The sequence below is a fragment of the Pezoporus flaviventris genome, unplaced genomic scaffold (genome assembly GCF_033815535.1).
Source record: "Pezoporus flaviventris isolate CSIRO_AGI_PZ_B2104156 unplaced genomic scaffold, CSIRO_AGI_Pfla_v1 ptg000005l, whole genome shotgun sequence".
NCBI lineage: Eukaryota > Metazoa > Chordata > Aves > Psittaciformes > Psittacidae > Pezoporus > Pezoporus flaviventris.
In genome coordinates this window covers 12,729,300-12,755,766 of record NW_026892553.1, presented here as the reverse complement: position 1 = coordinate 12,755,766, position 26,467 = coordinate 12,729,300, and the positions used below count along the sequence as shown (strand labels likewise).

The 26,467-nt window shown below is 38.5% G+C and overlaps 1 protein-coding gene across 2 annotated transcripts; it reads right to left on the bottom strand.

Moving 5' to 3' along the window:
* Positions 1-833: 833 nt before the first annotated feature.
* Positions 834-18,435, bottom strand: XIAP (X-linked inhibitor of apoptosis). Of its 2 annotated transcripts, none has more exons than XM_061446087.1 (6): positions 18,331-18,435; positions 7,342-8,248; positions 5,900-5,999; positions 4,120-4,198; positions 3,478-3,511; positions 834-1,545 (listed from the first exon to the last, which is right to left on the bottom strand). In XM_061446087.1, the coding sequence occupies exons 2-6, from the start codon at positions 8,213-8,215 to the stop codon at positions 1,352-1,354; spliced, it is 1,281 nt and encodes a 426-aa protein (XP_061302071.1). In that variant the 5' UTR covers positions 8,216-8,248; positions 18,331-18,435; the 3' UTR covers positions 834-1,351. The 2 variants fall into 2 exon arrangements, with proteins under 2 accessions (XP_061302071.1, XP_061302072.1); XM_061446088.1 differs by lacking the exon at positions 18,331-18,435 and adding an exon at positions 12,216-12,471.
* Between the last annotated feature and the right edge of the window lie 8,032 nt (positions 18,436-26,467).

Here is a 26,467-nt window from a genome sequence, read left to right as displayed (position 1 = left end):
AAATTAACATACTTTAGTTTTATAATCAATGCATTTATACAATGAATTTATAAACAATAGATTTTATTCCCTCTCCAATTAAAATATATTTGTTATCCTTAATAACACTCATGTTAAATTAGTAACAGTTGAATTACAAAAAGAAAAAAAGCAATAGAAAGCAACCTTCTGTTGCGATTATTTTTCTGCATGTGAGAATCAAATCTGCTGATCAAGGAGAAACTGGGTTGCACTTTTAACTATTCATAACATTCCACCAGCACATAGCCACAGTGCTCATGTAAAAAAATAGAAAAAGTAGACAGTAAATTTCTGTACACATTAAATGTGAAACTTGCATCATCTGAAAAAAATATATTCTGCATAGTCTATATTCTGAATCTGTGTGTGTAGGACTCAAAGATAAAAAACACATACACAGAACATACTAGTAGCTCCACAAAATAAAAAGTCACATAACTAAGCAGAGTGATGGCAAACCAGGTGGAATTAAATACAAAGCTGTGATATTTTGTTAATTAGACAATTGAGGATCAGTCCAGTAAGAAATAGTTTATTAAATATTTTGAGGTGACTCTCACTAAAATAGTCCCTAAAAAATGAAGCGTTTTTGGGTAAGGGACAGGATTAAAATGAGACGGCTCCTTCACGAAGGGCACAATGTAGGTAAAATCTCCTTCGTTTCTCTTGAGTCCTCTTTTAAGGAATGAAACTGATGTACACATATCTAGAAGGGTTTTTGTAAAAACCAGCCAATTTATACATCAAAGCCCCCCCCCCCCCCCAAAATGGAGAGACAAACTTACACAGTAGTAGCAGAGAGCAGAAGGTGATACGCTGCAGCAGCAGCTTTACATATATTCTCTGAATTATGTCCCAACCAAAGTTACAGGAATAAAAATTTTCAATCATACAAAACATCTTTGAGAAGTTAAAATCTCAGCTATAATACACATGTATATAATAATATTTTAATTCACTTATTTACAATTGTTACATAGGGCCAGACTCTGTATACAAGTATTTGCATGAGCTTCAGTCATAACGAGTCCTACCAAAGTGAAGCAAAGGAATGACTACATAAATACAGCTTTGCATGCCTTAGGATTTCCCAAATCAGGTTTATGAATTCAAATTACAGAATATATACATTTGTTTTCCAATATTCAAAATTCACTTAAGGAAAACAATTTTTAAACTGTTAAAAGATATGTAAAGTTTGACAGCAGGAAATTCTCAATTCACAGCCATGTGATTACAGGCTGAAATCGTAATGCATTGTTTGCATTACATGACACCTAATTAAAGCAAATAAACCAGGAAACATTAATCCACAGTGCTGTGTTTTTTACTAATACATAAAAATTTCCTGTTTTTTCATTATATTTGCACGACACAGAGGGCATTTATCAAGTGCTTCGGCACACTCCTTACAGGCAATGAGGTGGCCACAGGGAATGAGGACGACTGATATGTCTTTAGCCATACAGATTTTACAGAGCTTTTCTTCCTGCAAGCGTCTTAGCTTCTCTTCCGTGCTGAGATCTATGGAAATTAAAAACATAAAAAGAACATACTTAGCATGGCCGAATCTCTCTTTTTTTCTTTACACACAAGGACAAGGTTTTCTTTGTCTGATTTAAAGGTCACACCTTTAAAAAAGAAAAAAAAAATTAAATTACAAGAGATAGGAAACCAAGCTACAGCATGGAATCCTCTGCCTCTCCTCTCCCCCATCTCATTACGTCTCCCAGGCCAATGCCAGCAGGGAGTTCAGCTATCTGTATTTATTTGCAAGAGCTTGAAATCTCTATTAAATTTAGATACACGTATTTCAATCAGGAACCATTCTTTTCACAGACTTCCCATTGACAGCTTTCCCCAAACTTGAACAGAAGCTGCAGGAAGAGCTCATTAATACTGGTTAAGTAATTTAATTTATTTTTTCCAAAAAAAAAGAATTAAAAGAATGAGGATGTTATTTCCCTTCCTGCCTCCATTTTCAAAATGCCCATACTTCAAAAGCTTGTAAATGTGTAATACAGAAAGAATCAATTTTGCATTTTACATGAGCTCTTTATTATTCCAGTGTGCCCCATTTGAAAGCACAAACTTCAAACGCCTTCCCCTGCCACTTGGGGAAAGATCTGCACAGCCAGCCACAGAAATAACACCCATCTCCATTGTGAGTTTTCTCCCATAATATCCATGAAAAATATTATTAAAAGAGTAGGCTGGTAAGATATCTGTCTTTCATGCCAACCAGATGGTCTTTTCCCTCCCTAGGAGTTCACCCATATGCTCATCTTACACTACAGTCTCCCGAGTTAGAACTCTTGGGTTTGGTCTACTTGCACTGTACCACAGTGGCTTTCAGAGCGTTACTTGCAAGTCCCAGCATTGCTGGAACACAGATAATAGAAAAGAAACACCATCTAGAAGTACACTTTTTCTTATCATCCAAGAAGGCAAATGCTTCTGTCCCACACAAAATTTTATACTGGAAAATAAATAATGCCCTACTAAAATCCTTTTCATTTTGAGTATACTGAATATTTGACAGTATGCTGCTGTGCTGGTTTCATTCTGCCACGACAGTCCCACCATCTAAAGTTATTCCTCCTTTCATTTTTAAATGTCATTTTCACAGTAATTTTGGCTTTTCAGTCAGCATGAATAACCTTTTCCAGAAGCACACCAGACTATTATTTACATAGTATACACTTTGAGGTATTAATACTACTTATTTTATAGATTATATTTATAAATGCTGCTATGCTGAGATATTTTAACACCCTCTTTGTTCAGGTTTGGGTTTTTTTAATGTCCAAAAATAAACCTCTTGAGCAAAATTTTTTACCTAACTTTCACTCTCATAAGTGAGCAGTGTGTGAGAGATTTCTAAACCAGGTTTTGTATGACTGCTGTTATTTGCAACAGCTATCATTCCCTGGGATGAAGCTGCTTGACTGTCTTCCTACCACCCCTTTAACTGTCTTGTCTTTTTATTGCTTGGTATTTGTGAAAAACATTGCAGGAATGCACAATACCATAAAAGCTACTTAAGCTTTCTCAGCTACCTAGTCCTTGCCATTTAACAGGCCAACTCTTCCTGCCTTGCAAAAAGCAGTGATGATTGTAGCAGTTCAGTATTCTTCACCATTCATTCCCCAGGACTACTGACTCAATACTTGATGCACACTTACTAGCTATAAGAAGACGACTACATCCTATGCATACTACTTTCATGGTTTACAATCTTTATTTATTCAGCTACAATTAGATTTCACCTAAAAGAAAGAAAATTCATTCCACAACTGTTCAGAAGCAATGGAAGAGGGTCCTCCAACAATTTGTCTGTCATGCTTTAATTAATTTAAAAATGTTATAAGGGTATTTTTAAAAGTATCCATTTTCTTTACATGCAAATATAGATAGTCCAAAATGGAGTGAGGGGATGTGGGGGGTATCAGATACCTGTAGGAAGTACTGTCCCTTCAGCAGCTTCTGTCTAGAAGTGAAATATAAACAGACAAAATTACAATTCTGAAGAAGGTAGAACACATACACAGTTACAAGACAGAAAATAGCTATTTGACCTCAGTTATTTTGTTGACTAGCATAACTAAATCTGAACAACTGCAATTAATGCTGTTAAGTCTATTTTACATTTTCATTTTAAACCATCCTTGCTATAATTACATGTACATTATTCTTGGTATATGGAAGAACTATAAATGGCATCAGTTTCACTTTCTAGTGACTGCATACAAGTTTAACAATGCTCTACCAACAAGGAAAGAAAAAATATCTACTACACTTGAATAAGGAAATTATGCACTGTGCACCTTAGGTACCCAGGCTATCGAACCAATGGCACTTGTCCAGGACTCCATATACTAGGTCCCCTACCTATGACCCACAACCTAGCTAAGAACTGAGAGATCTATAAACTCTGAATAACAAAATCAAAACATATTTTGATGTCTTTTACTTTCTGGTAATGAAAGCAGCAGCAGGAGGATTAAATGATACAGATAGTAACAATAACTTCAAATTAAAATTATGTTGTTTTCTCTTTTAACAAAAGGATAAATGATTAATAAGCAAGACACTTACTGTTGAATCCCTACATCCATCTCTTAAGTGAACGTTATTTATAAATTCTATTCCCTTTTCCTTTCTCACAAATCTGCACCTATAAATGAAAAAAAAAAAATAGTTATAATAAAACTGCATGAAAAGCAAACAAAATCTGACTACATCACTTTGGAAAGCTTTGATACCTTTCCTGTATCATACACAATGGTTGCTTTTGAAATCTAAATGTTTAGTCAACATCAGAAATGTCATTTAATGTTGGTTCTTTTAGTCTTCTGCAATAAAAGAAATGCAGTCACTGGTCAGACAGGTGCCTTATGCACCTTCTTTCACTATTTCCCAACCAGTCCTAGCCACTGGGCAGAGCTGTTCCCTACCAGAAGATTTAGGGGATGCTGTAACTCCTCAACATTAGTTCTCTGCCTTCATCAGTTACTTCATCTTCAGCAGTCCATGGATACAGACAACATGCTGTGAGACTGATACACTGCCACTGAAGCTGATGTGCAAACAGTTAATGATCTGAAAGTAACCAAACCTGACATCATTTAAGCAACCTAAAACAAAATCCAGACCATGTAAGAGTGAATCATAGAAGGAAATTGCATCTTATCCATTCACTGCACCAAGCCAAAAGCTTGAACAGCATGTCTTTCAAGTGCTTGAGACTAATAATGAAAAGCTGCCTGTACCACTATTGAAAAAAGGATCAGCTAATGCATAAATACTAACTTCCAGCAAGCCTTTCACCACAGAAGACAAATCTGTCAGTGAATGCACAAAAGACATAGGTTTTATCAACGTTATACAAGTAACTAAGTCTTTGTACTTGGACAGCTTTTACCCACCTGTAAGAAACAATGAGTCATGTACTATTCCTCCTTTCCTCAAGACACATTTTAGACAAAATTGGCACTCTTTCTAAAAACAACCTCTGGGTTGGGAATTGTCAACCCTTTAAAATGATGAAGTGTGTTTTGAATTGAACACCACTACTGACTTCTTCAGGTCTGCCTGCACCATGACAGAAGTTCAGTCATTTTTTATCCTAACCTAAGTTACAAGCTTTGGCATTTATGAAGCTATTAAATAACAGTTAGAATGTAGTGCTTGGATAATAGAGTGGGGTGGGGGGGAAATGAGATACATGTTAATAAAGCTTCATGATTCTGCAGGCTAAGACATCAGTTAAGTTCAGACACAGAAGTCTCTTCCCTTTAGGAATTCCTACAAACGAGCTGACAAGCACACTGACTTAGAAGCTACTCAGAAGGTAGTACTCAAGACAGCCTTTCAGACTGATTACCATTACCTCTAATGAGTTAGTCTGCCCTCAACCTCTCAAGATTTAGTTCTTTCCCACCTGCTTTGAGAACTCTCTCTTACCTCTCAAAGACAGCATTAGGTTAATGTCCTCTTTTGAGGCCCCCAATATAACATTAAGGCATATGTTCATGTTTATACATGTAGTAGCAGGACTACAGAAGGTAGAACAGATGGAACAACAAAAATAAGGACACCATGCAAAAAATGCCTTAAAATCTTTTCTACTTATTGGAAAGGAAAAACATAAACCATGGAAGGTAACTGATAGTCTTTGGTGCCTACATGACAAGAATGAAGGAGAGAGAAGTGGAGGAGGGCAACTAAGAAAATTAAAATTACTTTCCTAACTCTGAACCATGTTTAAGCCACAGTCAACCTTCCAAAGCCTTCATTAGTGTGCTCTGTCATTAGAACATAATATACTGTAAATAAGACTCAGGAATGCAACGAGAAAACAATAAAAATACCTTACCCAGGAAACCATTTGGCATGCTGTTCCCATGGGTCTTCATTCTCCTTCCATTCCTGCAATCCTCCACCACAGTGGAAACAGAGAACATGATCACCATTACCTGAGGAAACACCCAAGAATGAAGTTATGTACTTCTAGTAGGCATAACAGCAAGTTTTTAACCAAAATGTTCCTTTATTAAGAAAAAAAAGATACCGATTTTATTGATTAGCAATTGCAACTAAACAGAACTCCACTTTAAAGGGGGACACACAATGTATGGTTTGAAACAAATGTCCAGGAGAGGCTTGAGCCTGTAATATTCCTGAATTTTATTTTAGCAAGTAATTATACAGGTAGAAAGCAAAAGCTAAAAATAATCGATTATGAATATCTCAATCTACTACTAAACATGCCATGAAGTCTATCACAAAGAATCAAGGATGTTTATGTGCCTTTTTGGTGTCCTCTGTTTCACTACTAAGATTAACAGGCTCCATGCAGAAGTAGCAGAACTGACTGAGGAGGTGTTAGGAGAAACCACACTCTGTTCTAGCACTGTGCCTACTGCAATCAAAGCCTGTGCCAGAAACTGCACAGATATTGTGTTTATTGAAAAGAGACGAGGTATAGATAGATTTTTCCTACAGAGCTAAATCATTCTTAGGCCACAGGAAGCAGAGTTTTCACAGAAGTCACTTGAACAGCCACTGGGTGAGGTAAGCTGGTGCTCATTTAGTATTCCTCCACAATACAGATATCACTTGGCTGTGAGAAGCAGGCAGTTTTAGGAATCCAAGAAATTTACAAACACAGTTCTATTGGGTATAAATATTGCCCATATTTCAACCATACAAGAATATATCAAAGCTTTTATTTATGGCCACAAGTAAAATAAACTGAATCAGATTGAAACAATTCTTCTGAGAGCTACTGAGAGAGAAGTCAATTAAGATGAGAGCAAGAAATTATCCCAGATAATCTAATAGGAGTAACACTTTGCACTCATACAGTAAAAGCTCTTCTACCGAAGTCACTGTCATCATAAAGCTTTTACAGCAGGTAGTATCAGTACTTGCCAGTTTGGGGTGTCTGAATGCTGTGATAGCTCAAATGTGTCAGCTAAACACAATGGCACACAACCTGGACTGTCTTGTTTATAGGCTTCTGTACAGCCCACACACCCACTCTGCAGACCAAAGTTAGACAGCAGACAAGAAAAACATACTTTGCTGTTTTACTGTTGAAAATAAATTTATGACCAAATTTCTACTTTTCTATTAAAACCACAATATAATGTATGTCATTTTAAACAAGAATTTTGAAAAGCAGTTTACAAGGTAAAGAAATTCTAGCAAATCACTGCATATTAGAATAAAAAAAATGCTTATTTTTTTCCATAACAATACACTTGTATAGAATTTCTTTGTAAAAGACATCAGCCACTCTAAGGCTTGGCTTACCTATACTATAGAACCCAGCTTCAGCAAGCTGCTCCTTGTCAATAGGATATACCCAAGTTAAAAACGTTTGTAAACGCTTTCCATATTTTGCCATAGATGGATTCCTTGGATACTGGGCATTGTTCAGACCACTTGTCCCAGTCTCAGCGAGAACAGATTCACCTGGAACATTCCCAACATTCCGGCCCAGGACATAAAGGCATTTGGGGAAATGCCTCTGGTGTTCTGACCATGCTCTGTCACCAGGTTCCCAGTTTGTCAGTTTTCCACCACAACAAAAACATGCCACTTTATCACCGACACCTGTATAATAGAATCCAGCATTAGCCAATTCCTTTGGTGTCAACTGGCCATTGAGGGGCCAGTTGTGGAAAGACTTTAATCGTGTCTCTTCGCTGCACATAGCGGGGATTTTAGGATAGACGTTATCTGACATATCCACAACCTGTCTAGTCCTCAAAAGGTAATCTGCCTCCACATCAGATGTGTCATCCAGAGCACATAGGAGAGCTGAATTGCTGGAACCATTTTCAGTTCTATGCTGGTAGTTCTGCGCGAGAGGATGCACATTAGTTTCCAAAAAAGTAGATTCAGTAATAAATTTGCAATCTGGGGAGAGCTTTTTGTGTCTCTGAACTGCAGAATCCCCAGGCTCCCATCCTTCCACAGTTGTATGGCAACTGAAGCACTTTACTTTGTCACCTTCTCCAGTATAAACAAAGCCAGCTCGTGCCAGTGCTGTTGCTGAAACTGGACAGCCAAGAGGAAATGCAACAAAACTTCCCAGTCGGTAGTGTTCCTGTGCCCATTCCTCATCACTGTCAGTGTCTGGAGCAGCACAAGCTTCCGATTTATCTACGACTTTACATGTCATCTCTTCACAAGTACGGCTCTCCTTCCAGATTTCCTAAACAAAGGATAAACATTTTAATTTCACAGAAGAATGGATCATTCCCATATGCAAGCTTGGAAATCTGCTAGATTAAACTACCCATCCTTTATGTTTAAAAATAATTCCTCTTCCCTCCCATCTCACCCTTGCCCACCTCCTTGGCCACACAGAGGCAAACACCAGAAAATTACAAACAGAAAAATCCATAAAGGGAAGAAGATCGTGAAGTTTTACAAGCCAATACAGATTTACCTGGAAAACACAGGTTTATACGTTTATAGCTTTAAAAGCACGTTCTACTTCTTAATAAACAAACATTGCAAGAATGAAATAAAAAAAAAAAAATTAACAAAAGCTCTGGGCAAAACCTGCCAAAAGGCTTCTGAAACTGAAATAAGAAGTGACAGAAGTTAAAATACTGATCTAAACCAGACCACACTTGCAGGATTTTACAGCTCAGTTCTGAAACACAACTGTCTACTTTTCTCCATATGAAGGCCATGACCACCATGCCCATTACAGATGGACTGGTAAAACCACCATCAAAAAAGTAGCTACCTTTGGACTTTTGTCATCTTGTACAGCCTTTTAGCGAAATATCTCAAGTAATAAACTTATCAGATGTTTCACTGGGGCATTTTACCAAAGTGCTGTGCTCTGCTTTTAAGATCGGCGTCTTGGACTACCCAGCAAAAGTGATCGTACCCGGCACACTGCTTCCACTTTCCTGCCTGTGCCTATGCTATCAAAAGCTCCTGCACGTCTGCCATCACCTCAGCTGCTCTTCCCTTCTTTCTCTGAAGGAACATCATTCCCCTTATTTCCTGCCCCACATTCCTATTCCTGCCTATACTTTTCCAGGGTGAAAACCAACTGCAAGTCTTGCCTGCGCCCTTCTGCAACAGAGGGCTGCTAAGAGCACTTGAACAAGCCCCTTCTTTCGCAAGGGTGAAAGCAAACAACAACTTGGTTCCCACAGATCCTGTGCAAGAATCACCGACAGTCATTGCCTTCATCCCAACAGAGCAGTAAAAATTCATCTCTTGTCCTGACAAGTGCAGTGATATTATTGATTTACAAAGTCCTGGGTAAAACACAGGCTACTAGTGACACGCATCTCAAACTTACTCCTTTATTTATTCTGAGACTGCCCAAATGGACTTCTTAGCATAAAGCTGTAATAATTCAGCAATTAGCAAAAAGAAATCCACAGAAGCAAGAACTGAAGATGTGTTTGAACAAGTGTACTTCTCCATTGTCTATATGGATCCTGAAATGTATTTTTCTCCATTCCTCACCTTTACAAGGTAGGCCATCAGGCAAAAAAGTAGCTTCCTCAACACATTCCTTCCCCAACACCTACATTAATAGTGATCATACTTTCTGTGAGCTCAATGCAGATGTTACAATCCTAATAATCACTTATACAACACCAAATTTAGCTTCTACAGGAAGGACAAAAGCTTTTCCAAAGTTCAGAAGGGGGAGGTAAAATTAAAGTGACTGTGCATTGCAGGATTGCTGCATCCTTTGCAAGATGACAAAGATAATTAACCTGTAAACACATTGAGAAGAGATGACGTTAGAGACTCAGCATGCTTACTTCATGTGATCATGGATACCAGGCTAAATTCCCTCTGTAAGTCAGTTTGTGACTAATGTAATGACACTAGGAATTACACTGTGGCTTGCTGGTTCACCTAGCAGGTTCAGAAATAGCTTCTGAATAAATTACACTGACTGACCTACAAATCTGACCTATATGCTTGTTTTAACTTTGAAGGGCAAAACTCCCCATAATGAGTAATTACATGTAGTAATATGAAAGCTTTCACAATTCATGTATTTTTTAATATATGTAGAGTATACTGAAACCAGTAATTTTTTTGTAACAAGTTTCAAAGTTCATCTTTATTTCATTTTAAAACCTTATTTTACATCCTCTATGAGTGTTTCTGTAATGATCTCAAGTGAACTATGGATCTATCACCATTACCCTACACTGCATTCATAAAATCATTTGTATTACTCAAATACTGTTAGCTGCATGCTAATTTTCTTGTCTCATGCCTAAAAGACTTTTACAAGGCATCAAACAAGGCCCACCTCACATCCTTTAGAGACTCCTTATTAAAATGTACCTTGAAAAACAGAAACAAATGCATGTGTTATCAGTGAATAGCTGTATATCTTCACGTCTATTTTCTTTCTGAGTTCAGAAACAGTGAAAAAACAATTCAACCTATTTACATTTTTCTATAGTAACTTTTTTTTTTTAGTTTAAAATCAGAACAGATCTTCCACATCCCTCTTTGACCTGTTGCATACAAAATAACTGCGGCAAATCAGAGATTATCTACTCAGTCGCTTTAATTTGCCCTCCCTGTCCTTAGTGAAATTAGGGGTAAAGCCTGACAGATCTCAAGAACTTATTACACAGACAAAGATCACCTTTGGTTTGTGCTTTTTGGTTCCTTATGCCATATGGGGTGACCCCATATCACAGTGATGACTATGATATATGAATTTAAAAAACAGTTAGGAGACAGAATTATGCCTCCACTTCTAATGAACTACCTACCTGCATGTTCTAAGCACCATTTAAGTGCTCAGTTATCAGAACTCATCTTAAAATCTGCCATTCTTAAAAAGAAAAGAAGTCTGATACTGCTGTATCACATGCATAGAGAATAAAAAATAGACTAATACATACCAGGGGCATACATATATATATATATACACACACATAAATAAAAACTTAATTATAACATGAATCCACTACAGTAATGAATGCATTACAGTAATATTCTCAGTTTCATTGATTACTTCTAATTAACTGTGAATGCCAGGCAAAAATATTCTAACAGAACTACCTAAAACTCAGTGTCTGTACTACCCTCAACTGCAATGAAAATCGTAGGATAATGCCTTTCAGCCAGGTAGGACAGCAGTAGTTGAAGCAGATAAAAACCCAAATATCCCCATGTCCTGCACTGGAAGTTTTAAAAATTGAGGAAAATATAATTGGAAATAAGCATTAGGATAAAACTAAAATTAAAATCTTTAAGGTCCCTTCCAACCCAAGCGGTTCTATGATTCTGTGATAATGCATTCATCACTCACACACAGATTAGCAACTTTATTCCTTCAAACAGTTTTTTCTACAGTGCTGTGAATATTTCAATACTCCTTCTATTAACATGGTGAATGAAAAATAAATTAGGCCCTCAACATAGTGATAATCAAAATATTTGCCACATTTGGATTTTCTGGACGTAAGCAACCTATCTCCATCCTCACAATCAAAACAGCACGAAAAGCACATGCCAGAAGGGCAGTAAGTGCTGACAGACGGTCCAACTACCACTGATCAATGCTTTAATATGAAGTAACTGCTTAAAACTATCAATCGCATTATTTATTCTTCATATTTTGGAGCAGAGAATTTTAACCATGATGGTAGAAGCCTCTCAAAACCACGTCTAAACACAGCAATGACAGCAGCAGAACAAACCCCTCACTGGTATCCACTAGCTTTAACAAAGCTCCGTCCACATGACAGCCCCTCTAAACATAGTTGGTTTACACCTCAGTATCATTTTATCTGAGAGAAAGAGACATTAGCATAGTTATTAAGCATTAAGGGAATTCCTCACCTGTGCAAGTACTGTTTTAAATACGTTAGTACTATAAATGCGACATCAATTATTTGTATTTCAAACTGTTAAGATCAACCGTTCAAAGAGTAAAATTAAAACTAACTTAGGAATAGCATTTCCACATAGGTATTTTAACATTTAACAGGTATTTAACTCCGGTTAGTTGGATGAACAACATCCTGCACCATAACAGCACTCAGACAAACATTAACTGCAGGAGAAAATTAACCAAAGGTAAATTTTTGAATGATTTATGGCTGAGAAACATAAACTCGTAAAAAGCAACCAACTACGACACGTACACAAGACTCTACAATACATACCAGCAGCAAACCCAAGCGCAGAGAGTATACTTTATGTATTCAGAAGTTAATTAAGCCTTCCTGCATTGATTTAATTAATCATGTATGAATTAAAAGTAGAAGGTCCAGAAATGTTAAAGTTCATCTTCACTTACAAAACCCAGGAGACTTTTTTTTTTAACCATTACTGAAGCATTAAATACCTTCTTATATATGCAGTGAGTAAACAAAGCCTGTTTTAGCCTGAAAGACTTCCAGAGTCTGAGCCAAGTTTAATCCTGCTTTTAAACATCTGAGGGTATTTCTCACAAGACACCTCCCACAACCAAGCTAAAGTGCAAATTTACTTAGTCTATTGATTGGGTTTCAGAAGAAAAAGACAAGAAATTATAGCAAAAAATGTTAACTCAAAATGCAAAATTGTACACTGGTTTTGCAAGCCAAACACGTTCAGTTCAGCTTTAAAATATCAGCAGGTATGATTTTATGCAGAAATATGACATCATCACATTAACTAGATCTGAAATGCTTTAAAGGAAAAGCATAGAACCCGCTTTTCTCTTTCAAAGTATGTTTTATTAGAGATGATTATTTCCATCCTTAACCCTGAAGCAGATTTTAAGGAGTTATTTTTAATTCTTCCATGCAACAGGCACGGCAGTAACCTCCAAATCAAAAATGTACTTGCACAACCTCGTATTTCTGACCAAAGAGTACATAATCATGAAGCTTCTACTGCTTGACATGCTGACTACAGAGCAATGTTAGTGTTTATCGTAGGCTGAATTTTGAAATGTGAGTAGTGCACCAAGTAAGTATCAAACAGGACATACTGTACCAGCTGACACACACATTATGCACGTCACTTTTGCGCTGGCTCAGCTGCAATTAGATCAAGGAAGGTGTGTGCTGCTAACTGAAAGTGTACTTATAAAGAATATAACCACAAGAAACACAGAATTTATTTGAACAGTGTTCACAAACCTCAGCATATTTATCTAATTATCAGTAGCCATTTAAAAAAAATCCTGCTTAGAGGTTTGGGAGTTAGGGGGGAGGTTGTAAAGAAGGTCTATATTTACACAATGACTCCTGATTCAGTGCCAAAGTTTACATAAATTCATCTCAGCTTCATTCACCTGTTTTTCAAACGGTCCTACTTAGCTTTCCATCAGGGTTTACCATCACAGAAGTCTGCTCAAGGTTACAGTAGGCTATTAGATCCTCCTAAAAGTCACATAGACTTTTACACTTTTCATGTTAGAAATAAATACAACCACGCCAATCAAAATATACCATTTTGAGAACTATTTTCATATTTTATTTTTTTTCAGGAAGAAGTCATACAGGCATGGAATACAGCAATAAACAAGGAGAAGAGATTAATGGAAGTGTTCTCAGTAGACAAGAGTGGGACAAATATGGATCTGCCAAGGGCAAAGAAAAAGAATCAGTTTTGTGAACTTGCAAGATAAATGTATTCATTTATCAGAACTTTAGCTGTATGTGTGAGAAAGAAGGAGTAAATACCAGCTGCTATAGCTGGCATGCTGACAGGACCATGTACGTGGTCCTACAGAGATGTCCAAAGTCAATCATAAAACATAATCAATTAGAGCCTTAATGAATATATAGATCAGTGTTAACCAAAGCAATTGAAGAGAAGGGCTAAAGGTCCGGAGAACACCATTTTAGCTGTACCACAGCCTGCCAGGTGTTTAGTACAAAGCAAAGTGTGGAAAGAGATGTTGGCGTTTTTAATTTGGATTCAGGAAAACCTATCTAAAGCAAATGCCTGGTTCTGACAGCTGCTGCCACTGAAATAGACTGCCTACAGATGACAGTACCTAAAAATAAGGTGCTGGGAGGGAACCAACCCCCCAGAAAATACCACCAAAACCTCCTCCAAAACCAACACACAAAAAAAGCTACCAAATCTCAGACACTGAGAACAAGATGGAAAGAGAGACTAAAGGTAAAAGTAGACATTAGGAGAAACAACACCAAGAGCACAAGACTCCAAATAACCCCCACCAAAACAAAACTATAAAAAAGGAAGGAGCAATCCTGGCGGTCTTAAGTTTCTCTGGCAGTTCCAGTAGGACAAATGTTTTATTTATGGCGTAACTTGGAATATAATGAAATATTTGTCATGAAAGACACTGTACTCCTGTAAATCGTTCAGAAGTCTGTGCATGATTTAGCTACCAATTTTTAATTACAAGGTCGCTTGAACTGTGCCACTTAAGCCTATTGAGATTCTCTAAGTATTCTTTCAGGCAAATCAGAAGGAAAGAATAATTTTTGTATTTATGGCTTCCCCCCACCTGTTTAGAAAATCAGGCTATTAGTTTTTCCATACATTTGCCATATCCCCTTCCAATAATTTGCTGAATTATTCTACTGTTACCCTCTTATAACAGGCCTCTTACATAACTCACTGCAGGAATACATTTGAAATTCGGTACAACACTACCATGGGGGAGGGCGATCAGTTTCCCAAAAGAGTCTTCATTTTCTCTTATGCACTTACATGTTAAGCATACAATTCAAGTGATACAAAAAAAAAAAAAAAAAAAAAAAAAAAAATCAATGCTTTTTTATAATTCTTTAACTTTAGAACATTTAATTCATTAATTGCTGTATTATTAACAGCAATTTGATTTAGCTTCAAGCTCTTCCTCAAGAACCTGAGACTAAACTTCCAGAACTCTTCCCTTTAACTGAAAACAGCTTGAAAGTTACATTTAACACAACGTGAAGCATACTTCTATCCATGAAAGTCTACCAATATGTTTGGGGGCTATGCAATCTATGCAGTTCCTACCCGCCTGAAAGCACAAATTACAAGCTACTTTCATCAACTATGACACAAATGAGCTAAACAAAGTAAGTAAATAAAGTTTAATTCTGTGGTTATAAAATGTCTCACTATAGACATGTAATCCCTAAAAGCTGAGTTATTGCTCTTTTGGTTAAGAAACAAAAAATTATCCGGACAGTGGGGATACATTAAGTAAAATAGCCAGTAGTAAAAAATGCATAGCAAAACCTGCAGTACTCTGGGATGCATCTCCTTTGCTAAGCATGAACTCTGCTCCAGCTTTTAGTGTTACACCCTTTTACGATTAATTTAAGCCTGTAATTGAAGAAAAAAGTGGGAAAAGAGGGCATCTTTCACCAAGGAGACATGAGTATATGGAATTTTGGGTACAGCAACATAATTAATGTCACAGCAAAACTGCTGAATCTTCAGGATTCTAAAGAAAACCTGTAGAATCACAGAGGTGCAGAGAGCCCATCACCTCCTGCCTCACCCACTGTCAATGGCATTCATTTCCACCCAGCTAAAGCTCCTGACCACGCAGTGCCACTTAGTTTACTATTCACATTCACTTAACTGCAGCTTGATGCACAAGCAGCATCACAATACTTTCCGCTGTCACTAGCAAGAATGTTTTGCCATTAAACAATGAGGTTTGTATATATGTATTTACACATATACGCACACAACTCATCTTGTAAACTTGGAAATCTCCCTTATCTATCTACATTGTAATTTTCTCAGGAAATCTGAATGACTTGCGCATTTATTCTAATATTGTACCCAAAGTGAAACATGAAAGCTGCACCTATTGAAAACACCCTGCTTGCTTTTCTATTTAACAAGCAGCTTCCCAAAACATAAAAGGGGAAGGACAGCAAACTGCAAGGTAAATGCAGCTTCATTCTGCCTTTTATGTGATAGAGTGCCATTCAATTCAAGCTTTGCAGCATTAAGCAACACCTGCTTCAGCCTTAACATACTTTCAACCTTCACACACATCTACTTGTTTTTCATGTTCAAAAACCTTGTTATTTCTGGGCTTTGACTTCCAAACATCATGTTCAAAATATTTTGGCTTAGACAGACCCCATGGTATGAAAAACAAAAAACAGCAAAGGACTGTAAGCTGTTAACTCCTGAAATAAACAAAAAAACAAATGCAACAGGTACTTACAATAGTTTTTCCCTAAGAATTTAGTATCCAATCAGACCAAGTTCAGTAAAGATTAATCAAAGCAGATACTAGTTTCATCTCTATTTCCCACCAATCCTTAGAACAAATCCCAGCATTTACATTCTTGTTGGTAGAAAAAGCAAAGGTTAAAAATCCTCTTTTTCACATAACTTTCAGCATTGTTTATGAAGGCAGAATGCCAAAATTGGGATTAAAAGAAACATTTAATTCTGACCCTTGGCCAAGAAATCCAAATGAAAGTACATTCTAAAGCTGAAGAGCTTAAAGGTCAGGGAATTCCTGAAATTCAGATGTTTTACTGAAACTAGCAAGGGACAATAAGACTGGGGAAACTCCAGCAGATCCCAAGAGGGCGAAACAAAATCCTGTAGTTAAAAACTAGAGGGCAGCAAAAAGGAGGACTAACTGCAGACAGAATAAGATCCAATGATCCAGCTTTCTCTTCTCTCTCCCAGGAAATTCTGCATCTGGTTATTAATAGGATTTTCTGAAACTCTCCAGCTCCCTGCAGCCGTCTCACCCACCCTGGGAGGATGGCAGCAGACACAGCACAACTATCACAGGTACACAGAGGCCTGAAATGAAATCCATCTTCATACTTCAAAAACTAAGATATGAACACACATATTCTTCCTGTTCTGGTAACAAATGCAAGTCTGCCTCATATCAGTTGGAGCAGTCAAAAAATTCCACAAGCAAACAACCACCCTCAGCAGAACTCTTTCACTTTTGCTTATGGTTACAAACGGCAAGGTCAGAGGAGGTAGAGAACAATCATTAACTTGTTCCTTCGCCTTCTTGGCCAATGCTGTAGGTACCAAGTTTTCTATGGCAAGAAGTAGCTGGGTGTTTAAAGGGCTGCAAAGAAAACTGTAAAGCCATCAAGTAGATAGAAAAATGAAGCACTTAAGAAAATGAAAAACATCCAAGTAAAAGCTTAAGCAACAAATCCATCACAGAAAACCCTGATTTCTTAGAAGGAATACTTCACTGTCGTCTTCTCTGTTATGCGCCGATATATTTCTTGACAAACAAACAGCAGACTGAGTTAATATATATTCTACTGCCCTCTGTTAAGGTACTAAATTTTCAAGAAGTATTTGACACAAAAGTTGTTTTTCCCCCCAGTTGTTTGCTTTTTCTTCTAAATTGGTCTGTTGTGAGATCTTGCAGTTTCTAACTGTTCTTTTAAGAAACAAACTCTTCCTTAGCTATATGAAGCACTAAAATCACAGTGTTAAGATTGTAGCAATGAAGGGACAATGAAAGCAGTTCTGCAAAAGTACCTGAAAACAGTTCCGAGAACCAATTTATACTTTTTAGCAAACACAGGTCAATGACAATTGAACAGGACAGATATTATCAAGACTATAAATACTTCTTGCATGCATTTATAGGGCTTCCATCAGGAAGACAAGCATCAGAAAGGGTACTGCAGAAACACCAACTGTTAAAAGAGAAATACATCAGCGTAAGTACATAGCCATTCTGCACAAGAGAACTGCTTGAACTGAACTTTGAATTACAGCTGAAGAAATAAATCTGAGTGAAGTTATTCCTGCAGAATTCTTAATAACTCCTGAATTCTTACCGCAGAAAACCTGAGCAAAACTGCATTTTCATGAACAAGAAGCAGAAAGGGCATTCTAGAAAGTGAAGGATGTAGGCAAGGAAAAAGCAAGCAAGCATGGGCGAGAGGAAACGACAGTACTCAAATACACCAAAAGAAACAAAGACGACCACGAAACCGCGTGCGAGCACAGCAAATCAACCTCTGACTTGGGAAAGGGCACACCGCACCCAACGCTGCGCTCGCAGCGACCCGGGCAGGGGGCGCGCCGGCTCCCACGGCAACGCCTCCCCCGCCTGGTGACACCCCGCACCTGGGAGAGGCTAAGGCCGGGGCAGCGGCGCGCCGGGGATCCCAGCACCATCCGGAGCAGGAGCAGGAGGGCCCCGGGCACCGCGGAGGGACCGAGGGCCCTGCCCAGCGCGGGGAGCCGCACCGAGCTGCGCGGGGCAGCGGGAGCCGCCCGAGCGGACAGCCGGGGATCCCGTCCCGCCCGCCGTTCCGAGGTACCGACCGCCACGGCCGCGCTCGCCTGACAACTCACCGCGCCACGTCCCGTCCCGTCCCGTCCCGTCCCGTCCCGTCCTGCCGGCACCGGCCGCGGGAGCCGCTCGGAACCGGCGCACGCCGAGAAGATGGCGGCTCCCGGCAGCCTCCCCGGCCCCGCTAGGAGGCGAGCAGAGAGCAGCGCCCCCTGGCGGTGTGGGGGGCTCCGCGGCGGGTCCCGCTCGCGGGTGGAAAGCGGCGATCGGTGGCAGCAGCCGGGAAGTGCAGGGCGGCAGGAGCCATCCCGCGGTCCGCAGCCTCAGCCCTGGGACCTTGCCTCGAAGGCCTCAGCTCGCAACGAGCCCTTCTTCTTCCTCACCATGACCCCCTGTTTCACACCATCTTCTTCAACCGGGTCTGGTCTGCAGCGTGCCAATCCCAGCGCTCTCCTGACTCTCACCCGTTGTCCCCGCAATTACGGCCTGTAAAGACTTAACAGGTGTTAAAACACGGGGCTGCGCAACGGGAAGGGAGCTCCTGGTGGCCTGGTCATGGGGGGTCTGCGGCTACGGGGCCCTGCAAAGTCACACAGACACTGCCACTGGCTATGGGACAGGACCATAGAATCATAGAATCCCAGACTGCTTTGGGTTGGAAGGGATCTTACAGTTCATCCAGTTCCAACCCCTGCCACGGGCAGGGACACCTTCCACTAGACCAGGTTGCTCCAAGCCCCATCCAACCTGGCCTTGAACACTGCCAGGGATGGGGCAGCCACAGCTTCTCTGGGCACCCTGTGCCAGTGCCTCAGCACCCTCATAGTAAATAATTTCTTATTAATACCTAATCTCAGTCTCCCCTCTGTCAATTTAAAGCCATTCCCCCTTGTCCACACTTGTACGTAATAAAGGTCCATACTAATAAAGTTGTAAGTTTGACCTAAATAAGGTGTGGTTCTTAAGAACAGCCATGGCTGAAAGATTGTGTGACAATGCTGGGGTTTATTCTGAAATTTATAGACTTCTCCTAACCAGCTGCATACAAGAATTGAGAAATCATCCACCAGACGTCAATCTTTTAAGTGCAGAAGATGTGTGATGCCTACCAGCTATGCTTCTCAGTACAGCTTGGGCTGTACTATACTTGTTTCTCAGCCTTTGCTCGTAAGTCATAGGGAATTAAAGCAAAGCAGCTAGTGCTACTTATTAACAGGTTTGCCAGCACTGGCCTTTTTTGGGTTTTGTTCAGATTGTGTTCTCACTAGCTGTTACAGATCTCATGTATTTGGACTAGGATTTTCCCAATCAGACAGAAACCTTGGCTACTTTCTTTGGTAGTTGTAGCCAAAATCATCTGATCATTTTCAAGACTAAGATGGCTGTTATGCAACATTAAATGATCCATTAACCTTTTGATCTGTTTTTAGAAACTCAGGTGCCCCCCTGATTGACCCAACAAATTTTCATGTAGCCAACATACTTGGCTTTATGCAGGGGACCTGCTTCCTGCTACCCTCTAGAAAAGTCAGCTCCTTGCAGTAATGTTCTGACACTTTGGTGATTTTCCCATTGTGCATATGATTAGTAATGAAATTTTTCCAATTATACCTCTCTGAAGACTTGTGGCACGTAGTCTGGGACAATTTCAGGAGAATAAGTCTTTATAATGTGCCACAATGTTTGTAGATTCCAGGGCTTAGACTGAAAGCCCTTTCGGATAAGGATTGTTTCTCATTTTCTGTTGTCCAGCATCTACTAAGACCCCCAATTTGATCAAAAGCGTCTCTAGTTATTTTAAGTAACTATAGTAGCTTCCATTACTACAAGCAATGAAACAGTAACAAACTCCCTTTGGTCAATTTGAAAAAAATCATACTGAATATTCAGTGATCAACAACAATACTCAATAATTTAAGATGCAAATCCACCTGCTCTTCGTTCAAAATAGAATGACTTACAACCAACAACGTAACATTAACCGATGCAGCCTAATGGTGAGCTGAGCCTGTGAGAAATAAACAAAAGATTTGCCTGAACTAAAGAAAAAATAGCTCAAAAGGTCTCAAACTTTTGCAATACATTGAAACTAACGAAAAACTACCAGAAAAGATATTACTAAAGATAGGTTCTTGTTAATATTTATCATTTGATACTGCAAAGATGTGATTACGCACATTATTAACTTCAGGCAAAGTCACTTACTTAGCTTGTAATTCAACTGAAGTTCTAATATTTACACTTGTTCTACAAAATAAATAAAATATATATATTTTACAGTGACTCTTAAAATTAACTGTATCTTTAGACTTGTTTCCATGCTTCTGGCATCTGACGTGGTTATGACAGCCCTCATTCCTTCGTGAGAATAAATAACTTTTCTAGCCCCTCAGTGGCAACACGTGGACCAGTTTCTCAAGGGTTTGGCACTTCTCTAAATTTGGAAATTTCAGGGTATCTGTATAGGGTAGAACCAAGAAATGGAGTAATTTCTGAACAAGAAAACGGCACTGAAAATGCAGACCATTTTTCAGGGAAATGCTAGAAAAATATTACTTAAGTATTTCAGGGATGTTCTTTAATGTGAACAGAGATGGCCTCCAGAAATGTGCCATGGAAACAAATCCCTTTAGACACACAAACTGTCTGAAATTTTACATAAATAGTCTAAATCTCTCTGTCTGTTCTGCAATGCATGCACATACCATTTTTCACTTGTATCCTCTACTTCCTTAAAAGAAAAAAAAATGTAAAGCTTGAGTATTACAGACAATATTTGTGCAAACCAGACAGAATTTCGTTGCCTAAAAATGCCAAGATCGTAACTGTACTATCTGAGAAATAGCTCTACTGCAGTAGGGGAAGTCACATCAATCTATACTCATTTAACATTAGTCCAGAATAAGATCATTTACTTAAGGATCTTTGGCAGAATAATATACAGTAAGAGGTTTGTACCTTAACACTGCAATATAATAAATGAATATTTAATCTTCTAAATCCTTGTCATGCCACATTATTAATACATTCATTAGCAATTCTTTTCACAAAGGTTGTTGCTCTGTTGAGGTTTTGATACTTTTCCAAATGAAGAAGATTATTTGTAGAGGTCACAGGGTGTTTTTACAGTGACCCACTTACACATTTTGATGTCCAAATCCAAAACTTTGTTAAAACATTTCCAAACAGCTCTAGCACCAATACCTAGAAAAGCTAGAAGACAGGAAAACAGAAAAGAAAACCATCAGCAGTAAGGACAGTAATGCTCAGAAACCCTTTCTTTTCTAAGCAAGATAGTTCTTTGTTTTTTATTGAGTTTAACTGACTGAAAGTTCAGTTTGAATAAAGTTCTGAATCAGTCACTGGAACTGTAAGCTAAAGAGTACAAGCAATACCTTTGTGGATGTCTACAGAGTGAATGTAGACAAATGTTTGTATTTGCTGTATTCCCTCTTTCATTTGAAATGGAATGAACAAAATTGTCGAGTAGTCTGTATTAAAGCTGGTTGGAGGCCAAGGGACAAGGTGCACAAATCAAAATAAGAGGTTCTGAGTGGTTATAAGCAAAAGCTTTTCAACCATGAGGACAGTCAAGCAGTTCCCATCCTTGGAGGGCTTCATGACCAGAAACTGGATAAAGCCCCAGGTGACTTGATCAGACATTATGGCTGACCCTGTGTGAGGCTGGATTATATTATCTCCTAAGATCCTATGAGTCTATGATTCAAAACCATACAAATCATATAAAACTGAAAAAAAAAAATCATAAAAAAAATGCAATCTCTTTGAAATGTTCTTTACACAATCCTGTTACAAATTTCAGTCAGTTTCAAGCTGTTTGAGACAAATAAACATAAACTGGATTTAGCAAACAGTTCTTTGACACAAATGGTTTAGTCAATAATGGGTCATAAGTCACAGAGGTCCATACAGGAAACTGTTTGTTGATATATTCCCTAAGAAATTAATGTCACTTCTTATTTCCTACTAATCTCATTGACTCATTAATCAGTCCATTACTATCAGGATAATGAACAGAGTGAAAAAAAATCTATGCAATCCAGAGCTGGGATTTCAGAGGTGCAGCAGAAAAAAGAAAATCAAATGCAGAGAAACAACGAAACAGTGCCTAATTAAGGATAATTTAGGTTAACCCTAGTTATGGATAATTTTTTCATGAATATGACGATGGAACACAGAAACCTATAAGTAACAGATACCTGAAAGCTGTGTTTTTCCCTTGAGTAACAGCCATTGTTCTTGCTACCACTGGAAGAAGAGATGCATTTTGATGGGAATAGGAAAGCCTTGCACTTATAAGCTGGTCCACAGAAAATCAAACCTGATTCTGTCTCCCAAAAGAGTATGACACTCATTCCCTTTATCCACTATTACAGCACATTCTTAGCTTCCTTTCATTGCAAGCAGGTGATAAACATCATTCTCATTATATTTTAGTGAAGATAGTGGAAAAGTCTGAAGGGTAGTCAGAGATAATCAGATGTATCATCATTATACAGAAACAGGAAAAGTTGAAAAAAAAACATAATGAGCCTTTTCAATTTCAGCAATGAAATCTTAGGCAGGACAAACTTTCCTATAACTCCTAAACCCATTGCTGCTCAGACAATGCAATAAAATACCTTCTCATTAAAGTTTAAATCATCAAATTATGGTGGCAGTACTGAACACCGTAATATATGGCCTGTGGAAAAGTTAGCATTTAAGCATGTAAAAACCCAGTCTTATTTTGATGTCTTGTATATTCCTAGCTGAAACTACTGCTAAGTTCATTGAATGTGGTGCCAAATCAGGGACAAACACAGTGTTTACTTTCTTTCACAACTCACTGAGCAGATAAATGTCAAATGAAGAGGAAAATGGTAAACATGCAACTAGTGATTTATTTTCTGTTTGAACTGATTAATGCAAGAAATAATTATCTAGAGCTGGGACTCTGGACTTTGCAAGCATGTGGTATATGACCACAGAAAAGGTTTTCTATTTATAATTCCTTCGTGCTGGAATATTAATCCTGGTACACAGGTACTAAGTAAGTCAGTGATATAACAAGTAGAAAAATGCCCAATTCAAGGCAATGCTTGCCTATTCCTTAGGCAGAGGAGTGAAGAGGAATGCTATAATTAACAAACATGTCTCTTTTAAGTGATAACTTTGGTCATACATTTTCCCCACATCCCACTGGGATGTCTGGGAATTATACATGGGGAAACTCAAGATGATCATCCCTATCTAAGCTGGCAAACTTTTCTGTCATTCTTAAATGCTTTATATGGCTGCTTAAGTAGAAGATTAAAAAATATATTCTTCATGTGACAAAGGGCAGGTGTATTTAATCAAGTATATTCTGACTTTGGACTCAGAATCAAAGTACCGGAAGGAGAAGCAGCAGCAGAAGAGAGAACAATGGACAAAGTGACACCAGACTGCTTTCCAGGTTAGGATCAAGAATGAGGAATCAGGACGGACAGTTTCAGAAACAGCTTCTTTGACTCCTAACAGTCTGCAAACCCCAAGTTTAGGGGGGGTTCAGGTCTTCTCCGACATGATTATCACTAGCCACAGACCCACTTTCATTTAAACATACCTAGTATCTGGGCTACACCACCAAAACAAGGGTGTGGACCATGCTGATAAGAGTTTGACTTACCAAATTTCAGTTTTACTTTCAATGTCAATGTGCTACCACCCTAAGCTCTCACAATAAACCAGCATGAGGTATCTACGGTGTTCAAGCCTTTTTTCTCACATATGCCACTGGGTAAGTGCCAGGGAACTGTAGTAACAGCCACACCAATCAGCCCCAGCAACCTGCAGTTAACACACACTGCCCCCACTGATCAGTGGTAACTGTTGTTTGGAAACTTTGCCCCTCTATGCTTCCTGCATCATCAGCACCCAGCCAACCCTCTGCAGATACTCCAGTTATCTGGAGCTTCTCTGGACACATCCCAGAGGAGAAAAGCAGGAACACAAACCATAAGCACATGCAGAGCTGCTTGAACACCAGTATGTGTTGCCTGGCTCTCCTGACAGAGTTGCTACTTCAGACCCTTTGTATGAGTGACTGCAGGCTAAATATGGGCTAAAGTTAGCAAAGGGGTTTTGTCAGCAGAGTGCAGTAAATCAAATCCCATTTTCTGTGGAATGTATGTAATCCAAGAGGTGTAATGATACAGGCCCATCCCAAAGAATACCCAGCTATTAGACAACAGAGTTGAGGAGCTGTGAGTTCAGGAATACCTGCTCTACAAAGTTATACTCTGCCTTTCTTCATTAGCAGACACAGGTAATGCTGCAAGATTCTGCACTGCATTGCCAGTGATACTGTCACTGCTCAGCTTACAAAACGTGCAAAATTCCTAGTTTTTTCCATATTTGCACACTGTACATAAAGCACAGTGTGTTCTGCCACAGCTACTGATCTTAATTAATCTGGTACATTTTATAGGTCAAGATGATGACATGACGCTGAGATTAGCTATGAAAAAAACCCAAAAGTTGTAAGATCTTTTTGACAGTCACTATCTGAGAATGTTTTTTCTTCCAGTTGCCCAGCTGAATAGAAACAGCTGGTACTAGCTAATGTTTACTATTCTTACTTGCCTAAACAGCATTTACAAAATGGAAAACATCTGGAAAATATGGAAGCATGCCTTTTGTGTACCCTTTTTCCTCTTCATGAGAGTTTAGGAAATGTCCCAGACAAAGAACACGAACAGTCACCAAACAATGATTAAAAAGAACCTTAAAAAATCAGGAATTTAGAGTAATTAATTCCTACATGGATGTGATATAGCAGCCAAGTAGTAAAGCACACTTTATTCCAAACAGACATGCTTAAATGTCTATGCAAGAACAGTAAAGCATTCAGCTGCCTACCCCTCAGAGCAGATGACAAAGTTGTGCCTTGTCACACAAATTCATGGAGTGGGTTAATGTAGAGGAAATGAGCTGTTGGACATTTTCTTTCTGTTGCCTCTGTACATTTCCAGCTCTTCTGATTGGTGTCTGAAGTATTTATTTATAAAACCAAGAATAAATTTTTTTTTTTTATAACATGAATTTAACACTGACTTTTTTTTCCCTAGCTATGTATTTGCTGGATAATATACTACACCCTTGAAAACCTTGTATTTGCCATTAAACTAAATAACTTCCTGCTGTTACCCAGCTGTTACTATAGTGCCTAACACAGGCATTTTCTTTAATGTAGCTGGGACAAAACAGATTGCACCTTTATTCAGGCAGGAAGCACAGCAGGGGTCACAGGACACAGTAGGCAATATTGTGCCTTTGCATTCATCACCATTTTTCCTTCTTTTCAGAATTTTATTCTATCCCAACATTTAGAAAGGTAAATGTCAACCTCTAGAACTAATGGAAGCAAAAAGCCATCCTAGCTTATAACAAGGGTCTCTTGACTAATTTATAGGAATCTTAGGATGCCCCTGACACTTTTTCTAGCACACAAAGGCCTCATCAAAAAGAAACTATAAAGTTCTATAAAGAACAAACTATAATGGCTGTTTTATAGAACTAAAATACAGATCTTGCTTTTTAACCTAGGCATCGCAATTCAGCTAACACCAGGTAGCAGTCAGAAAGATGTCTGCCACATAATCAAGACAAAATTAAATACTATTTCATCAGGAGTGAAGAGTACTCTGTGGCAATAATATATTAATCTGAAGATGAATTGGTACATACTTATTTTCAAAATAGTTTGCTTGCCTGTATTAACTTCATAAATGTATGACTATGTTTTAGAGGTTATGTATGATACGTCTTTATTAAGTAGAGTATATTTCAATAAATCCTATCACAAAATGTTTTCTATAGTGCTATAGAAATATTGTGGAAACAGACTCTTCTCAGAGTAAACACAGTTTAGGTTGCAGCAAGGAAAATTCCAGTTTGACCCAAAGGAAAAATGCTCCAGTGCTCAAACACTGGAACAGTAAAATCACCTCCTTGAATGTATTCCTGAGTCTGTGAGATAAGGTGCTGAGCAACCTGGCTGAATTTTTTAGGCCCTGCCTCAAGCAGAGCTTTGGATCAGATGGTCACCAAAAGTCCCTTCTAGCCTAAAAGTATTCTATGATTCTGTGACTGTAAAAAACGTAAAAAATACAAATGACTGATGCAAATATATGTAGTTTTATATGTAATAGCTAA